The 13,346-nt window shown below is 45.9% G+C and overlaps 2 protein-coding genes across 5 annotated transcripts; both read left to right on the plus strand.

Moving 5' to 3' along the window:
• The first annotated feature begins 37 nt into the window (after positions 1 to 37).
• OSCP1 (organic solute carrier partner 1) lies at positions 38 to 11,874 on the plus strand. 4 transcript variants are annotated; one of them, XM_049820061.1, is made up of 11 exons: positions 38 to 233; positions 1,968 to 1,997; positions 5,719 to 5,873; positions 6,563 to 6,730; positions 7,329 to 7,409; positions 7,964 to 8,067; positions 8,440 to 8,568; positions 9,111 to 9,180; positions 9,882 to 10,021; positions 10,737 to 10,800; positions 11,545 to 11,874. In XM_049820061.1, the coding sequence occupies exons 1-11, from the start codon at positions 122 to 124 to the stop codon at positions 11,659 to 11,661; spliced, it is 1,170 nt and encodes a 389-aa protein (XP_049676018.1). In that variant the 5' UTR covers positions 38 to 121; the 3' UTR covers positions 11,662 to 11,874. The 4 variants fall into 4 exon arrangements, with proteins under 4 accessions (XP_049676018.1, XP_049676019.1, XP_049676021.1 ...); XM_049820062.1 differs by lacking the exon at positions 1,968 to 1,997 and having other exon boundaries at positions 41 to 233; XM_049820064.1 differs by lacking the exons at positions 38 to 233; positions 1,968 to 1,997 and adding an exon at positions 2,403 to 2,572.
• A 197-nt stretch (positions 11,875 to 12,071) lies between these two features.
• LSM10 (LSM10, U7 small nuclear RNA associated) lies at positions 12,072 to 12,833 on the plus strand. The gene has a single exon (XM_049820221.1). It carries the CDS (start codon positions 12,252 to 12,254, stop codon positions 12,621 to 12,623), a length of 372 nt encoding a protein of 123 aa, XP_049676178.1. The 5' UTR covers positions 12,072 to 12,251; the 3' UTR covers positions 12,624 to 12,833.
• Positions 12,834 to 13,346: the final 513 nt, after the last annotated feature.

Raw genomic sequence — 13,346 nt, forward strand, 5'->3', positions numbered from 1 at the left:
CGCACGCGCAGGGGCGGGGCTTGCGCTCGCGCTTGCGTGCCCCGACCGGCCAAGACGGCGTCTCCCGATTGGCCCCTTGGTTGCCGGGCAACGGCGGCGGCGACGGGGGTCGGCGGTCGCCATGTCGGCCCGGACGCTGCCGCTGCTGTTCCTCAACCTGGGAGGGGAGATGCTCTACATCCTGGACCAGCGCCTCCGCGCCCAGAGCATCCCCGGGGAGAAGGCCCGCAAAGGTGAGCGGCGGCCGGGGCCCCTCCCGGAGCCGGTTCTGCCGCCGGGGGAGGTGCCCCCCCACACACACACCGCGGGGATCGCTCCGGTCGCCGGGGCCTGTCCGTGCCGTGCGGGGCAGCGCGGAGAAGGCCGGTCCCGCGGCGTGGGGGCCGCCCCCGGTACGGAGCAGAGCGCCGGGAAGTGGCTGGCGATATCGGGGCGAGGGGATGGGCCGTTAACCGACCCACCGCGGGCGCCCCCTCGCTCAGGGCTGCCGGCTCCCGGTAGGTAATAGGGGAATAAATGGGAATATACTGGCTGTACGGTTACTGGAAGGGTGCTCGAAAAGTAACGGGGCATCACCGTCTCCGTCGGCGAAAGGAGTCTTGGGCAGGCGGTTTCCTCGCCACCGCAGAACCGCGCTGTCGCGGTAAATTGATCGTGTGTGTTTCTCTTCTCTGGAATTTGAAGTAAGGCCGGTTGAGCAAATCGGCTCTCATGAAGTTTCTGTGGTCATAACTGCCCGGAGGTATTGCTGAAGCTCGTTTGTGAAATGCATACAGCTAAGGTAGAAATTGAAATATATTTCAGTGTTTCTGCACTTGTTTCAGAGGTTAGAGCTTCAGAAATATACTTTTGGAATCAAAATGACTCAGGATTTGGGCATCTCGGTCCAGGTCCTGAGCTGTTTCAGGAAGACCAGATTGCTTTGCAATCAGAAGCAGTCTCCAGGAATAATTTTGTAAAACCTATGCAGAAGAAGCACGCACAATTAAGAAAAACTTCAAATAACATAAATATGGCTTCTGAAACCCTTGCCCGGCTTTTATAAAAATCTATCAGTCTAGCATTTTGCCAAATTTTTTTTGTAAAAGTAGAGCCCTCGCTGTGCGTTCACAGGTGTGCACAAAAATTCCAGCTTACAGCTGAGTACCTCTTTGTTTACCACCTATGGATTCAAACTTCTTTGCTTTTAAAAATTCTTCCAGCTTCCTGTCATGGGATGGGGAATGTGCTTCAGGAAGCTTTAGTATTTTCTAATAAAGAATCAACTCAGTGTTAACTCAGTATTGAGGAGGTTGTTACATTTTTTTCCTTCTCCTGCCTATCCAATAGGAAGAAGTGCTAAACCATAGCAAAGGTTTCACTACAGCAGTGTGATTTTTAATTATTCATGTGTGTCTTCAGAGAATGAGCGGACAAAACGTTACTACTGTTCATATAGGTCGAAGCTTAGAGCTTAAACTAAATTAGCCATACTTGGTGGAATATCTCAGCAGGGAGAATTAGATCTGTACTAGTTTATCCACATATGTGTTTTATCTTCCAAAAAATCAGGTGTTAATTTTACTGAGATGTGGTTTTGTCCACACTGAGGTGTTTGTTAATGCTTAAAACTGTTCACTCAAATATTGTTTGCTTCTTAGTGCAAAAAACAGCTGAAAACTTTCCAAGCTCAATGCAAAACATGCTAAGATTCAATCAAGGGTAAAATTTTATCTCCATTGAAGCAACAAGATTTTTTCCAAGGGCAGGGCAAGATTTCATCTTTTGTGTGCTCATTGAAAGTGAAAGATGTCAAGTAACAGAAGAGTTCATTCTTGTTAAGCGCTGAATGCTGATGGGAAAAACCAAAGTCCATTAGTTAGAATTTTATTTTTTTTATTTTTTTTTAGTTTATTTCTTTCATTCTCCTTGCCAACTCCTGTTCTTACTTCTTGAACTGATGTTTTTGTTTTATATGCTTCGTGTAGATGAATGGACAGATGTGGACAGGAAACGAGGTACTGTAATCTTCTAGCTGCATGCAGTAGACAAACACCACTACATGCACACATGAGGCTCATCGTATGTGAACACAGCGTATCCTGTTCCTGCAGCCTTCTAGTCATAGTGTCAAAGATGAATAATAACACTCACCTGTTCATTAAAATGCACTTTCACTATAGATCTTAGAAAAAATAGACAATATCTCAAAATTATATGGCTTCAAAAATAACTTGCTAATTTAACCAAGACTATAAATAGATCAAAACTTTTTATCGTAGCAGTCTTTCTGGCCAAAATTATATTTGTATTTTTCTAGCATCCTATTAATGCAAGCATATAATTGTGTGAGCGTTATGAAGGTTATTTTTCTGCTTAAGTGCAGGAATATTATGTATACTGCATTTTTCTAAGTTTTTTTTTAATTCATTGCTTAGGGTTTTGACAGGTGAACTCCAGGAAAGATTTCAGGCATTTCCATCCTAGCTGCTTATCCATCTCTGCTAGTGGTCACCACCCTTGCAGAGCGATCACAAAGGAGCAGGTGCTCACACTTCAGCCAAGCTCATCTTGACTGAAATTATCCCAGAAGGTGAGTTTGACCTGAGACATCAGGTTTTGCAGTGGAGCAGAGCTGAGGTGTGTGTGCGCGTTTCCTTCTGGACTCTGCCTTGAAATGGTAGCCTCCAGCAAAGGGGTGTGGTAAGGAGCTGGATGAGGAAATAAATCTCTTAAACTATCTCAGTTTTTTTGCTAGGTGAACATGAGTAGAACTTTCAGTGTCTTTCTGAGCACCCCTTTTTAAGAGAGGTCAGGATTATGATTCATGTTTTTCAAAATAAGCATCGTTTGTAGGCTCGGAATATTTACTGAAGGTAAATACTGATATCCTGGAGTTTGCCCCAGCTTTTTTTTTGCTACCATTACATACTGTTTCCAAGAATGCTTTTTCCAGCATTCAATATCTCAGAAGTCTAAAAGATTCCATATTCCTCTTTTATCACATCCAAAATGAGTTCTATGAAAGCCCACTTTGTCGTATTTAGTTGGTAGTGGCACAGATGCAGATTCCATGTTGAGCAATCAGCTTCTCTTGTGAGAGAAAAAAGTTTGCCCATGAGCACTGCTCTTGGTGTGATCTCTGAGAGGTTGCATAGAGTAACCAGCCAAGACTATTGCTGATGAAGCCATGATGAGGCAGCTTCGCCTGCCTTTGACCTTGTTAAGAACTGTAAACCTATTGCAAGTAGAATGTGTGACTGTTTTGAACTCATATCATTCCGTCTGCTGCCTCGAATGTCTTCTAAGAAGCACGAGCATAACCCAGGTGTAAAGACTCCAGTCTCATGTCATGCATCCACGCCATGTTATGTGACAGCACACTAGATGTTGGAACGTGTCTGTCAGCAGTGACATGGCACACGTAGGCGAAAACCACCGTAAATCCTCAGCTTCTCTTCTGTCCATCGCATTGCCTATACTTGGTTTCCCTCTCCCCATCCCAGTTGATGAAAACCCTTTCTGCTAAATTGCTTTTATGCTATGTTGCTTGGCGTGCCATATTCCCTGAGCTAACGCGCCTTTCTTTGTTATTTTCCATTGTTAGAATGGTGTAAATATCTCCCTAGGGACTACCTGTGCTCTAAGATCTCTTTGCTGTGTCATTATCAAACATACCGTGTGAGATTTGCCCTTTACCGTGGTTTTTTAATGTCTTTCTCGGTTTTTTTTATAGCCAATTCGAGAGGTTTTAATTTCAGAAGATGTTTTATGTAAGGCTGGGTGTGTGGTTAACACAGATCTTCCGATTCCGCTGTGAATATCTACCAGCCACAGTCAGCGTACTGGGACGTTGTCCGTCTCCTGACAGATGTCATTATTAGTGATTCTCCAAAGATGGAGGAGGAGCCTTTGCGCGGACAACATACACAAACAACTTAAAAATATTTTTCTTGATAGCAGTATAAGGCAAAAGTTCTTATTTTTGTCATAATTGATTACTTGCAAAATGAAATATGTACTGATAGTAATATATTTGATTTTCCCCACTGAAAAAAAAGTGACGATTTTTGCCTCAGACTGCAAGTAGGGCTTGTTTTATGGACAGTTTATTTGAAAAGAAGGGAGGACGAGGAGGGATTTTTTTCCCCCATTTGTACTTAGGTGTGTTTGTAATGCATGCTGCTCAGAAACTGAGCTGAGCTCTGTCTGTCTTGTATGGGTACTTAAAACAGAAAGCAGTGAGCCCTGTTAGGTACAGTGCAATGGGTGCTGAAATGTGTGTGTCACCGGTGGCGTACACCCGTGTAGGAGAAAACCTGTACACATCAGGTTTAAGCAAGGAGAGAGACTCGCATCAGAAAGCACTTGCCCTCATGAACACAGCTATCCATGTCGAGGTTCTCAGCACCTACAGCGTACCTAGCCATGTTCCCCAGAGAGTTAATCATCTACGAAAAGATGAACTGACTGGGACATTAACTCTCTTTTGGTTGTTTGTGTAGCTTCAGTACAACAGTTGTGAAAAGCCAGGTGTCCAACCCACCAATGAATAATTATAGCTGTATTTCAAATAGCTAGTCACTACCACTATGTATATGTTCAGAATATTTTTTTTATTTTTATTACTTCTTCTGAGGTTTTTCTAATCCATAAGAATCAGCTGGCATTATGAGCTTCAGTAACAGTCATCTGCTTAGGAAGATTCATGCTTGTACAGTAATCTTGTGTGAACTGAAATTTTTACTTAACATTTTTTTGATAGAGAAATAAATGCTTATGATAACTCTGTAGAATGTATCAGGTATATAATAAAAGTATCAGAGCCAGCACAAAAGCTAAGATGCTGCATCTGCTTGAATCACTGCAAAATGTCTTCTATCTTCTTTGCCTTAAAAGCTCAATAACTAGAACATAGCCCTTACACTCAGCACTCCTGACCTCTAGCCCTTACACTCAGCACTCCTGACCTCTACATGCTCTTGAGTAAATTGCATAACAATTCCATGTCTAAATTTACACATAAAAAAATGACGCATGTGTAAGGAAGTTTAGAGTTCTGTGCTTTTGAACTGCCCTAGTATCTGCAGATGTTGCTGTGTAAGAGCCCTGAATGGCCTGACATAGACCCCAGTGTTACAAACGCTCCCTTAAATACTTGTCAGTGTTAATCTGTTTGAAACAAATACTTCAAGGAGCCTTGAACCATTCAGGAGCTTCTGTTCAGAAGGAAAAGTAGACTAATAGTGTCAAAAGCTAAAGAGAGAACAGGCAGTCAGCTCGTTATAGTTTGCAAAAATCTAGAGCGATGCAAAACAGTCTTTTTAGGAAGCAGAACTGTAGCTTTTATAGATAATACATGTCAGAGTAGCCTATAAACAAAATTATTTAAAAAGTGAAAAGTGCTAGCCATAGCTGTAAAAACAAGGCAACAAAACCAGTTGTATTCCCACTGGAAAACAGGGTTTGATGTCTACAGCTCAAGTAGCATTTCTGCCCCTGGGGACAGTCAAGCAGGAATCGTGCTGCTCGCTTAGACCAACGTGGGACTGAGAAAAATGTTGACATTAAGAAGCGGTGTTCCTCCTCCTTTTTTCTTTTGTGGCTATGTACCTAGTTTTCACAGGTAGGCATTCATGTCAATCCTCACAGCTGTCAGTGTCCAAGTTCTCAGTGTGGAAGGAATCAGATGAATGTGCTGTTTCTGAAGCGAAAAACAGAGACTCTTTGTCTTTGCAGTTATGAATGACATCATCACAACCATGTTCAATAAAAAATTTATGGAAGAGCTGTTTAAACCACAGGAACTCTATTCCAAGAAAGCTCTGCGAACTGTGTATGACCGGCTAGCTCATGCTTCAATTATGAGACTGAACCAGGCAAGCATGGACAAGGTAAAAAAGACCACCTGCCCAGTCCTGACTATGCTGTACTTCTGTGCTACTGTTCACAAGTTTCTGATTGTGATAATTAGTACATGACTTTACGTCACTGTAGTTTTGAAGCATTTTGTAACAGACCTCTTTCTGCTTGCTTGCTTGCTTTGTAAAAATGGTTCTTGGCCAAGGAAGCTTTGGGGAAATCCATGGTAGTATCAGATACCTCAGAACTATGTATTTCTCCTTTAATAACTACATGTTTGATTTTAAGAGGTTCAGTAAGCATTCTTTATTGGATATTTATATATATTAAAATATATATATGTGGGTGTGTATAAATATATATATTTCTGTATTGACACTCACTGTTTTGCAGTTACAGGTGTTATAATTTTTGCCTGCAAACAGTATATCCAGCAGACAATTTAAAAAAAAAAATCTAGGAACTGAGACCTCTACACGGGTGTCAGTGTTGTTGAAATTTGCAGTAGTTTTAAAGGCAGTTGGAGAGACCAGCAGGAGGGCTGATGATGTGATTGCAGAGGTCTTATTTTCTTAGGAAACAAAGCTAAAATGGTTCTTCTTACCACAGGCAGGTGCTAGCCTAAGTATCTAAATCCCTTTCCACATCAATGTGAAGTTACCTAAGCAGTGTTGCACTCTCTGCTGTGATGGAACCAAAATTTCCCCATGTTGCTTTGCAGCTATATGACCTTATGACCATGGCCTTCAAATACCAAGTGCTGCTGTGCCCTCGGCCCAAAGACATTCTGCTGGTCACATTCAATCACCTGGATGCAATCAAGGATTTCATACGCGATTCCCCTGGCATTCTGAACCAGGTGGATGAAACTTTCCGACAGCTGATTGAAGTAAGAATCCTTAGAAAAATGGTGGGACACACTGTGGTTTGAGATTTTTTTTTTTTTTTTCCCCAAGCTAATCTTAGAGACTAAATACTACATCAGTAAGTGCCATATCAAGTGTGGAGGTTGATATGTTCTCAACCTCAGAGAACCATCCAAATAACCTCCCCCTCTTTTTAACCTGAGAGAAACAAATTGGCATCCTAGTTAGCAACTTTTGCTCATGTAACTGCTGTAATTCTTTGGACAAAGAATATGAGTCTCCCAGTTCTAGGAAGTCATTAAATGTTTCTAAAGGGCTTCTGGAGAGGGAGATGTCTATGAGTCGAGTGTTATTTTTTCCACTGGCTCAGTTTAAATCAATACATTGCTTATTCAGCCTGATCAAAGTCTCCACTGACTTCAGCAGAAGTTAAATCAGACTCTTAGTCACAGATAATAGTTACTGATAATGACCGGCAGCACCCCCCCTTATATAACTTCTGCTTCCCCTGCCACATGTACCATTTTTGGCCAGCAGTATTGTGATACACTTGTTTCCACCTTTACCTGGGTTGGACATGGTATGCTTGCAAAGCCTTACGTGATGGTTTCTCTTTTCCAGACATACAGCTGTCTCTCTGCTGGTGAATTTCAGCTCATCAGGCAAACACTCCTCATTTTTTTTCAGGACATGCACATAAGGGTAAGAGCCCAATACAACTAGTCAGTAAGAATGAAAGGGAGTTTGTGGCTAGAATATGAAGGTATGTTATAATTACACTGTAGGTTTGGTTTTGTTACTTATGCTTTTCAGTAATCGTGATGTGCTCGTATTTCACAAATTGAGCACATCTACTACAATAATAAATCTAAAATGATATGAAAAAAGGAATCTCTACTAGTACAGATTTTCTAGTTGATAAACATGTGTTTTCTTTTAGAAGAAACTTGATATGAAACTTGGAACCTGAGCTTGAAGTCATGGGGCCTGATATTCTCTAAATAAATTGATCATACTCAAGTGCATTAACAGTGCATATTTTTATAATTATTATTTTTTTAATTTTAGATTAGCGTGCCCATCCTGTAGACCATAATTGTACATTGCTGGCTTTGGCCTGTATCATAGTCTCTACACATACACCAAAATCTCTAGGAAACCTATCCCAGTCTAGGGAGGCTATAGGTCAGACTTCAAAGAATTCGGATCAGAAGATACGTAATTGATTTTCTCAAAGGTGGAATATTCTTTTACAGGTCTCTATCTTTCTGAAGGATAAAGTGCAAAACTCTAATGGTCGCTTTGTGCTACCAATATCAGGCCCCGTTCCTTGGGGTACTGAAGTTCCAGGACTCATCAGGTGAGTTCTGAACTGCTGCTTATACTGTTTGTAGTGCCTTGCATGTAGGGCTGCTCACAGAGGAAGTCAGTCCCAGAGGTCTGATAGGAATTGAGCTTAGACTGTCGTTCATGGATTGCTGAACCTCCAGTAAGTACTATTTAAAGGGCAGGATCTGGGACTAAGTCACCCAGCAATCAAATACTAAGATGTGTCTGGCATTCTCTGTTCCAGTAAATTAGCTATTAGTAATCTATCCTATAAAATAGGCATTCACCAACATACAGAATAGGGTTTTATTCCCCTTTTTCTTGTGCAGTAAGAAGAGGAAGTCAGTACTGAAAATCAGTAATAAAAGTACTAAACATGTTTCAATAATAACTTGCTTTTAAGGATATTTAATCACAATGGAGATGAAGTTAAAAGGACTGAGTTCACCACTGATGGAAATTACGTTACTCCACAAAGGGAAGGATCTTTTGATCTTTATGGAGACAGAGTCCTCAAACTTGGAACAAATATGTAAGTAATTTTTGTCCTACATAGAAACATTAAGTAAATGGTGATGGTTATGGATTTGTTCAGAAGCACATCTTCAGCCTTGTGTATTTTTGCCTTCACCATCAACAGCTTGACTTTTTTACAAAGTGATGTCCTGAAACAGAACGCATGTGGACAGATGTGTATAAAGAGATGTGGAAAAGAGCAAAAGTTGCATTTATGTCTGCAGTAGAGCTGAGTAAAAAGTGTTCTCATCTGGTACTGCATATTATATGAAATGTAATTTAATTTTAACTGTATTCGAGAAATCCTTTCTTTTCTCCATGTTTGTCTTAATGTAATTTTTCCATTCAAAGAGTAAGAGAGAGCAGTGTTCTTACAGCTTTGTCGCTCACACATTTTAGTGGCTTGATACTCCATAAAACTGAACTGTAACTTCTCATTTCAGTTATTTAGAGTCTTCAGAAAAATATCCTAAAATCGTAGATTCTGTGCTGCTTCCTCCAGTTCCTGTATCTCATACAAGTAACAGGTTGCTCTTCCTCATGTGTTTTTCCCTCTAGGTACAGTGTTAGTCGGCCAGTAGAGACACACATGTCAGATTCATCCAAAAACTTGGCATCCCGTGCAAAGGTCAGTGTTGTTCTGTTCCTGTCACTGGTTAACTGGCTAGCTAGTCTGTGTCAGTGAGTCCTGCAGCTGGTCACACGTGGTGGGAGCATTTCCTTTGAGCAGTTTTACCACATCCACCAGATTTTACATTCTGCTTCCCTTGTCTCTTAATAGATGGGGTCACCAAATGAAACACCTACATCTGTCATCTTCAAAACATTTACTATACAGTTGCACTATCTTCCTCTTTGTTCATTTCCTTTCTCAGGGAAACAATAACCATCTTTTTAGTCAGCAGTTATGGGATAACTTCAGGGGAACCTGTTCTGTTGCCTTCTTGGAGCCCCATCCAACCCTCCACAGTCCCTTTTGAGCTAGGGGAAGGGCACGTTTTCCTAAAGAATCTTATATGCAGGCTTATGCAATGGTGTACTTGCTTCCTATTTTAATCTCTCCAGAAAACAGAAAGCTGGTTTTACAGATTTCTCAGCTGTTCAATTTAGCTGGAAAATTATCTTGTCCTGGGTCTATAAATTCAAGTAACCATTTTAAATATATAGCTGATAATTACTAGTTATCTGCACAATCTGTACCATTAACAACAAAGAAATGTATTTATATCACTCTGAAGAACATTTATGTAAAATCAGAAAACACAAAAATTATTGCAGTCCTCATCTCCCTCTTAACCTGACCAATGAACCCATTGCTGTTTTCTGCAGGAGAATATAGTCCCTAATCCTCTTGCTAAAGAAGAACTGAACTTTTTGGCCAGGCTGCTGGGAGGTCTGGAGATCAAGGAACCCGGGGGCAGTGAGACAGGATTTCGACTGAATTTGTTCACAACCGACGAGGAGGAAGAGTATGCTCAAGTCCTTCTTGGTTGGGGTTTGTGCTGTAGTGCCATGTGGACAGCCCTGGAGACAAAAGTTGGCCCTTAACAGCTTTAGGGACAGAATAGCAGGGTTTTTAGCATTTTGTTATTGTGGTCCCCGCAGGAACAAAAGAGGAGCAGTTTCCCTGGCTTGACCTTTTTATTACAGCTGTCAGCAAGAACAGCCATTTCCCTTACTGGTGTCTCCCGTGATGCACAGCCTTGCATTCCCTCCACGTGACAGTGGCGGTCAGCAGCAGGTGACAATCTGTGCTTAGTTCTGTCCCATGGAACAGAGACATCCGTTCAGCCCTTTTAGCTCTCCTCTCCCCCAAATGCATCTATGTATTTCAGAGGCAAGAATATAACTGATGGAGGTGATGAGCCTGAGAGGCTTGAACACTGTAGCCCCCTCCTGGCAGGGAGTACAAGGGTAACAAGACTTTTTGTTATGTGATTTCTGCAGAATGATTTTACCTGCCTTTAATCTTAACTAGAGAGATATTCCTGCTGTTCTACACTTAGCATAAAAAATCCAAGACAGGGAAAAGTCTCCAAACTGAGGTCAATGCCTTAATTTGCCTAGTAGGAATAGCAACGTTGTCCAAACTTTGTGCCTGCAGGAGCCTCATGGAATCTGATTTTTATAATTTACTTGTATGTCTTCATGAGATTAAGCACTCTTTTCATGTTTTTTATCAAGACACGCTGCATTGACTAGACCAGAGGAGTTATCTTACAAGGTTATCAACATAGAAGCCACACAGGTATGTACAGTGTGTTTCAGACCTTTGATTCTCATCATTCTGCCTTGCTAAGAACCAAGTTTCACCCAGAGTAGTAACTTTAAAAATCTTTTTTTTTTCCCTATGTCAGTTAAGCTCATAAGTAGTGGCAGTATTTTCTGCCAAGCCTGTGGATTTGGGGACTACTTAATAGGAGAACTTGAAACCTGACAAACAGTAGAGCAAGTTTTTAGCTGCATAGGATGGAGAATTGTTACTGGATCATTTGCCTGCTGGCAGTTACAGCCTAATGCCTGCAGCCTGTTTTAAAGAGGCTCGCGGGTGTCAGCAGGTGCTGGGGCACGTCCCAGTCTGCCCAGTACACCCCAGCGAAGGCCCGCATGAGCAGGTGCTGGGGCACATCCCAGTCCGTCCAGCAGACCCCAGCGAAGGCCCGTGTTAGCAGGTGGTAGGGCAGATCCGAGTCCGCCCAGTAGACCCCAGCGAAGGCCCGTGTTAGCAGGTGCTGGGGCACGTCCCAGTCCGCCCAGTAGACCCCAGCGAAGGCCCGTGTTAGCAGGTGCTGGGGCACGTCCCAGTCTGCCCAGTACACCCCAGCAAAGGCCTGCGTTAGCAGGCGCTGGGGCACGTCCCAGTCCGCCCAGCAGACCCCAGCAAAGGCCCGCGTTAGCAGGCGGTAGGGCAGATCCCAGTCCGCCCAGCAGACCCCAGCGAAGGCCCGCGTAGGCGGGCAGGCGCGCTGAGACGCGGTGTCTCTCCCCGCAGGAGCCGGGGCGGCGGGCGGAGCTCTCCCGCATCCTGGGGGAGCTGGAGGTGGCGGATCCGCGCCCGGCGAGCTCCGGGAAGGGCGAGGACCTGCTGGCGCTGATGGACGGGCTCTGAGCGGCGTTTAACGGCGGGGGCGGGCCGGGGCGGGCGGCGGGGCGCAGTGCGCAGGCGGGGCCGCCCCTTCCTGCCGCCGGGGCGGGCGGGCGAGCGAGCGCGGGCGGGTGAGCGAGTGAGTGTGCAAGGGGAGGGGCGGCCCCGGCGCACGCCCGAGCCGGGGCGGGGTGCGCGTGCAAAGGGGAGGAGCGGCGCGGGCGAGTGTGCAAGGGGAGGAGGCGGGCAGCGCACGTGCGGAGAGCGAGGGGGCGGCGGGGGGTGGGGGGAGTGCGCAAGGGCGGGAGGAGCGTTTGTCTGTGCGTGCAAGGGGCGGCACGTGGAGGACGGGAGTGACTGCTGGGAGAGGGGCGGCGTGCAAGCGAGTGTGCAAGGGGAGCAGGCGGCGAGGACCGCAGCGTGCTGGGCTGGGGGGGGTGGGCACACAGAGAATGTGAGTCACTTGGGAGAGGGGCGGCGTGCGGGTGAGCGTGCAAGGGGTGGTACGTACGTGTACGAGCGTGCAAGGTGAGGGGGGTGGGTTTCTCTGGAGGCAGGCGCCCGGCTGGGGCGCAGCAGCACGGCGTCTCCCTCTTCCCCGCCGCAGCCGCGCGATGGACGTCAGCCACTCCGTCAAGGAGCGCACCATCGCCGAGAACAGCCTGGTCATCCTGCTGCAGGGCCTGCACGGCCACGTCACCACCGTGGACCTCCGCGACGAGAGCACGGCCACGGGGCGCGTCACCAACGTGGACGCCTTCATGAACGTGCGGTTGGCCGAGGTGACCTTCACGGACAGGCAGGGCACGGTGTCCCACCTGGATGAGCTCTTTGTGACCGGCAGGAACGTCCGCTACGTCCACATCCCGGACGAGGTGGACATCAGGGCCACCATCGAGCGGCAGCTGCAGGCCATCCACAGGGTCCGCTACTTCGGGGGCCGTGACAAGGGCAGGAAGGAGTTCCGTCGTGCCAAGCACAAGTGAGGCCCTGGCGCTGCCCGCAGCCCAGCCCATGGCAGGGCCGGAATGGAGCTGCCCCTTTGATCGGACTGCCAGCCACCTCCGCATCTCACCCCGGACTTCTCACCCAGGGACTCGCAGCTCTGCTGCTCCCCTGGCCAGTGCCGGTGGGGTAGCACAGTTAATTTTTTTTTGTAATGAATAACCCTGCTTAAAAGGGTCTGTGATCTCTCAGCTCGTTTCTTGTTCTGTTGGTGGCTACTCACGTCCCTCCTCCAAAGGCCAAGCAAAGCCCTTTCGGCCAAAGCCACAGCCTGGGGTTGTTGCTCGGCCGCAGCCGCCCGCAGCCCCTCTGCTGCCCACGGCTTTGTCTTCCTCTGCCAGCATTGCTTCCCACAGGAGCCGGAGACACTGGTCCCAAGCTGGGGAGGGGGTTGGTCGTGGTCTGTCCTCTTGGCTTCCTGCTAGACAGCGGCCGTTCTGAAAGTGTTTTAATGGGAAGAGGGTGAGACGAACGTCAGTCTGGAGCGGAACGGGGCTGAGCTCGCAGGCGAAGGGGCAGCACTGTCTGCCTGGAAAAGCGCGAAGATGCTTTGCCCAGGACACAGGGAATGCTGCTGCTGCTGCCAGCTCCTCCACTTCCCCGCTCCTCCGTCGCCCTTTGCCCAAAGCTCTGCGGCTCCTTCCATAGCCCACTGCGCAGTCAACAGACGACTTCACCCTGTTTCCACAGGGATCCCTTTGTTA

The sequence above is a fragment of the Accipiter gentilis genome, chromosome 17 (assembly GCF_929443795.1).
Source record: "Accipiter gentilis chromosome 17, bAccGen1.1, whole genome shotgun sequence".
NCBI lineage: Eukaryota > Metazoa > Chordata > Aves > Accipitriformes > Accipitridae > Astur > Astur gentilis.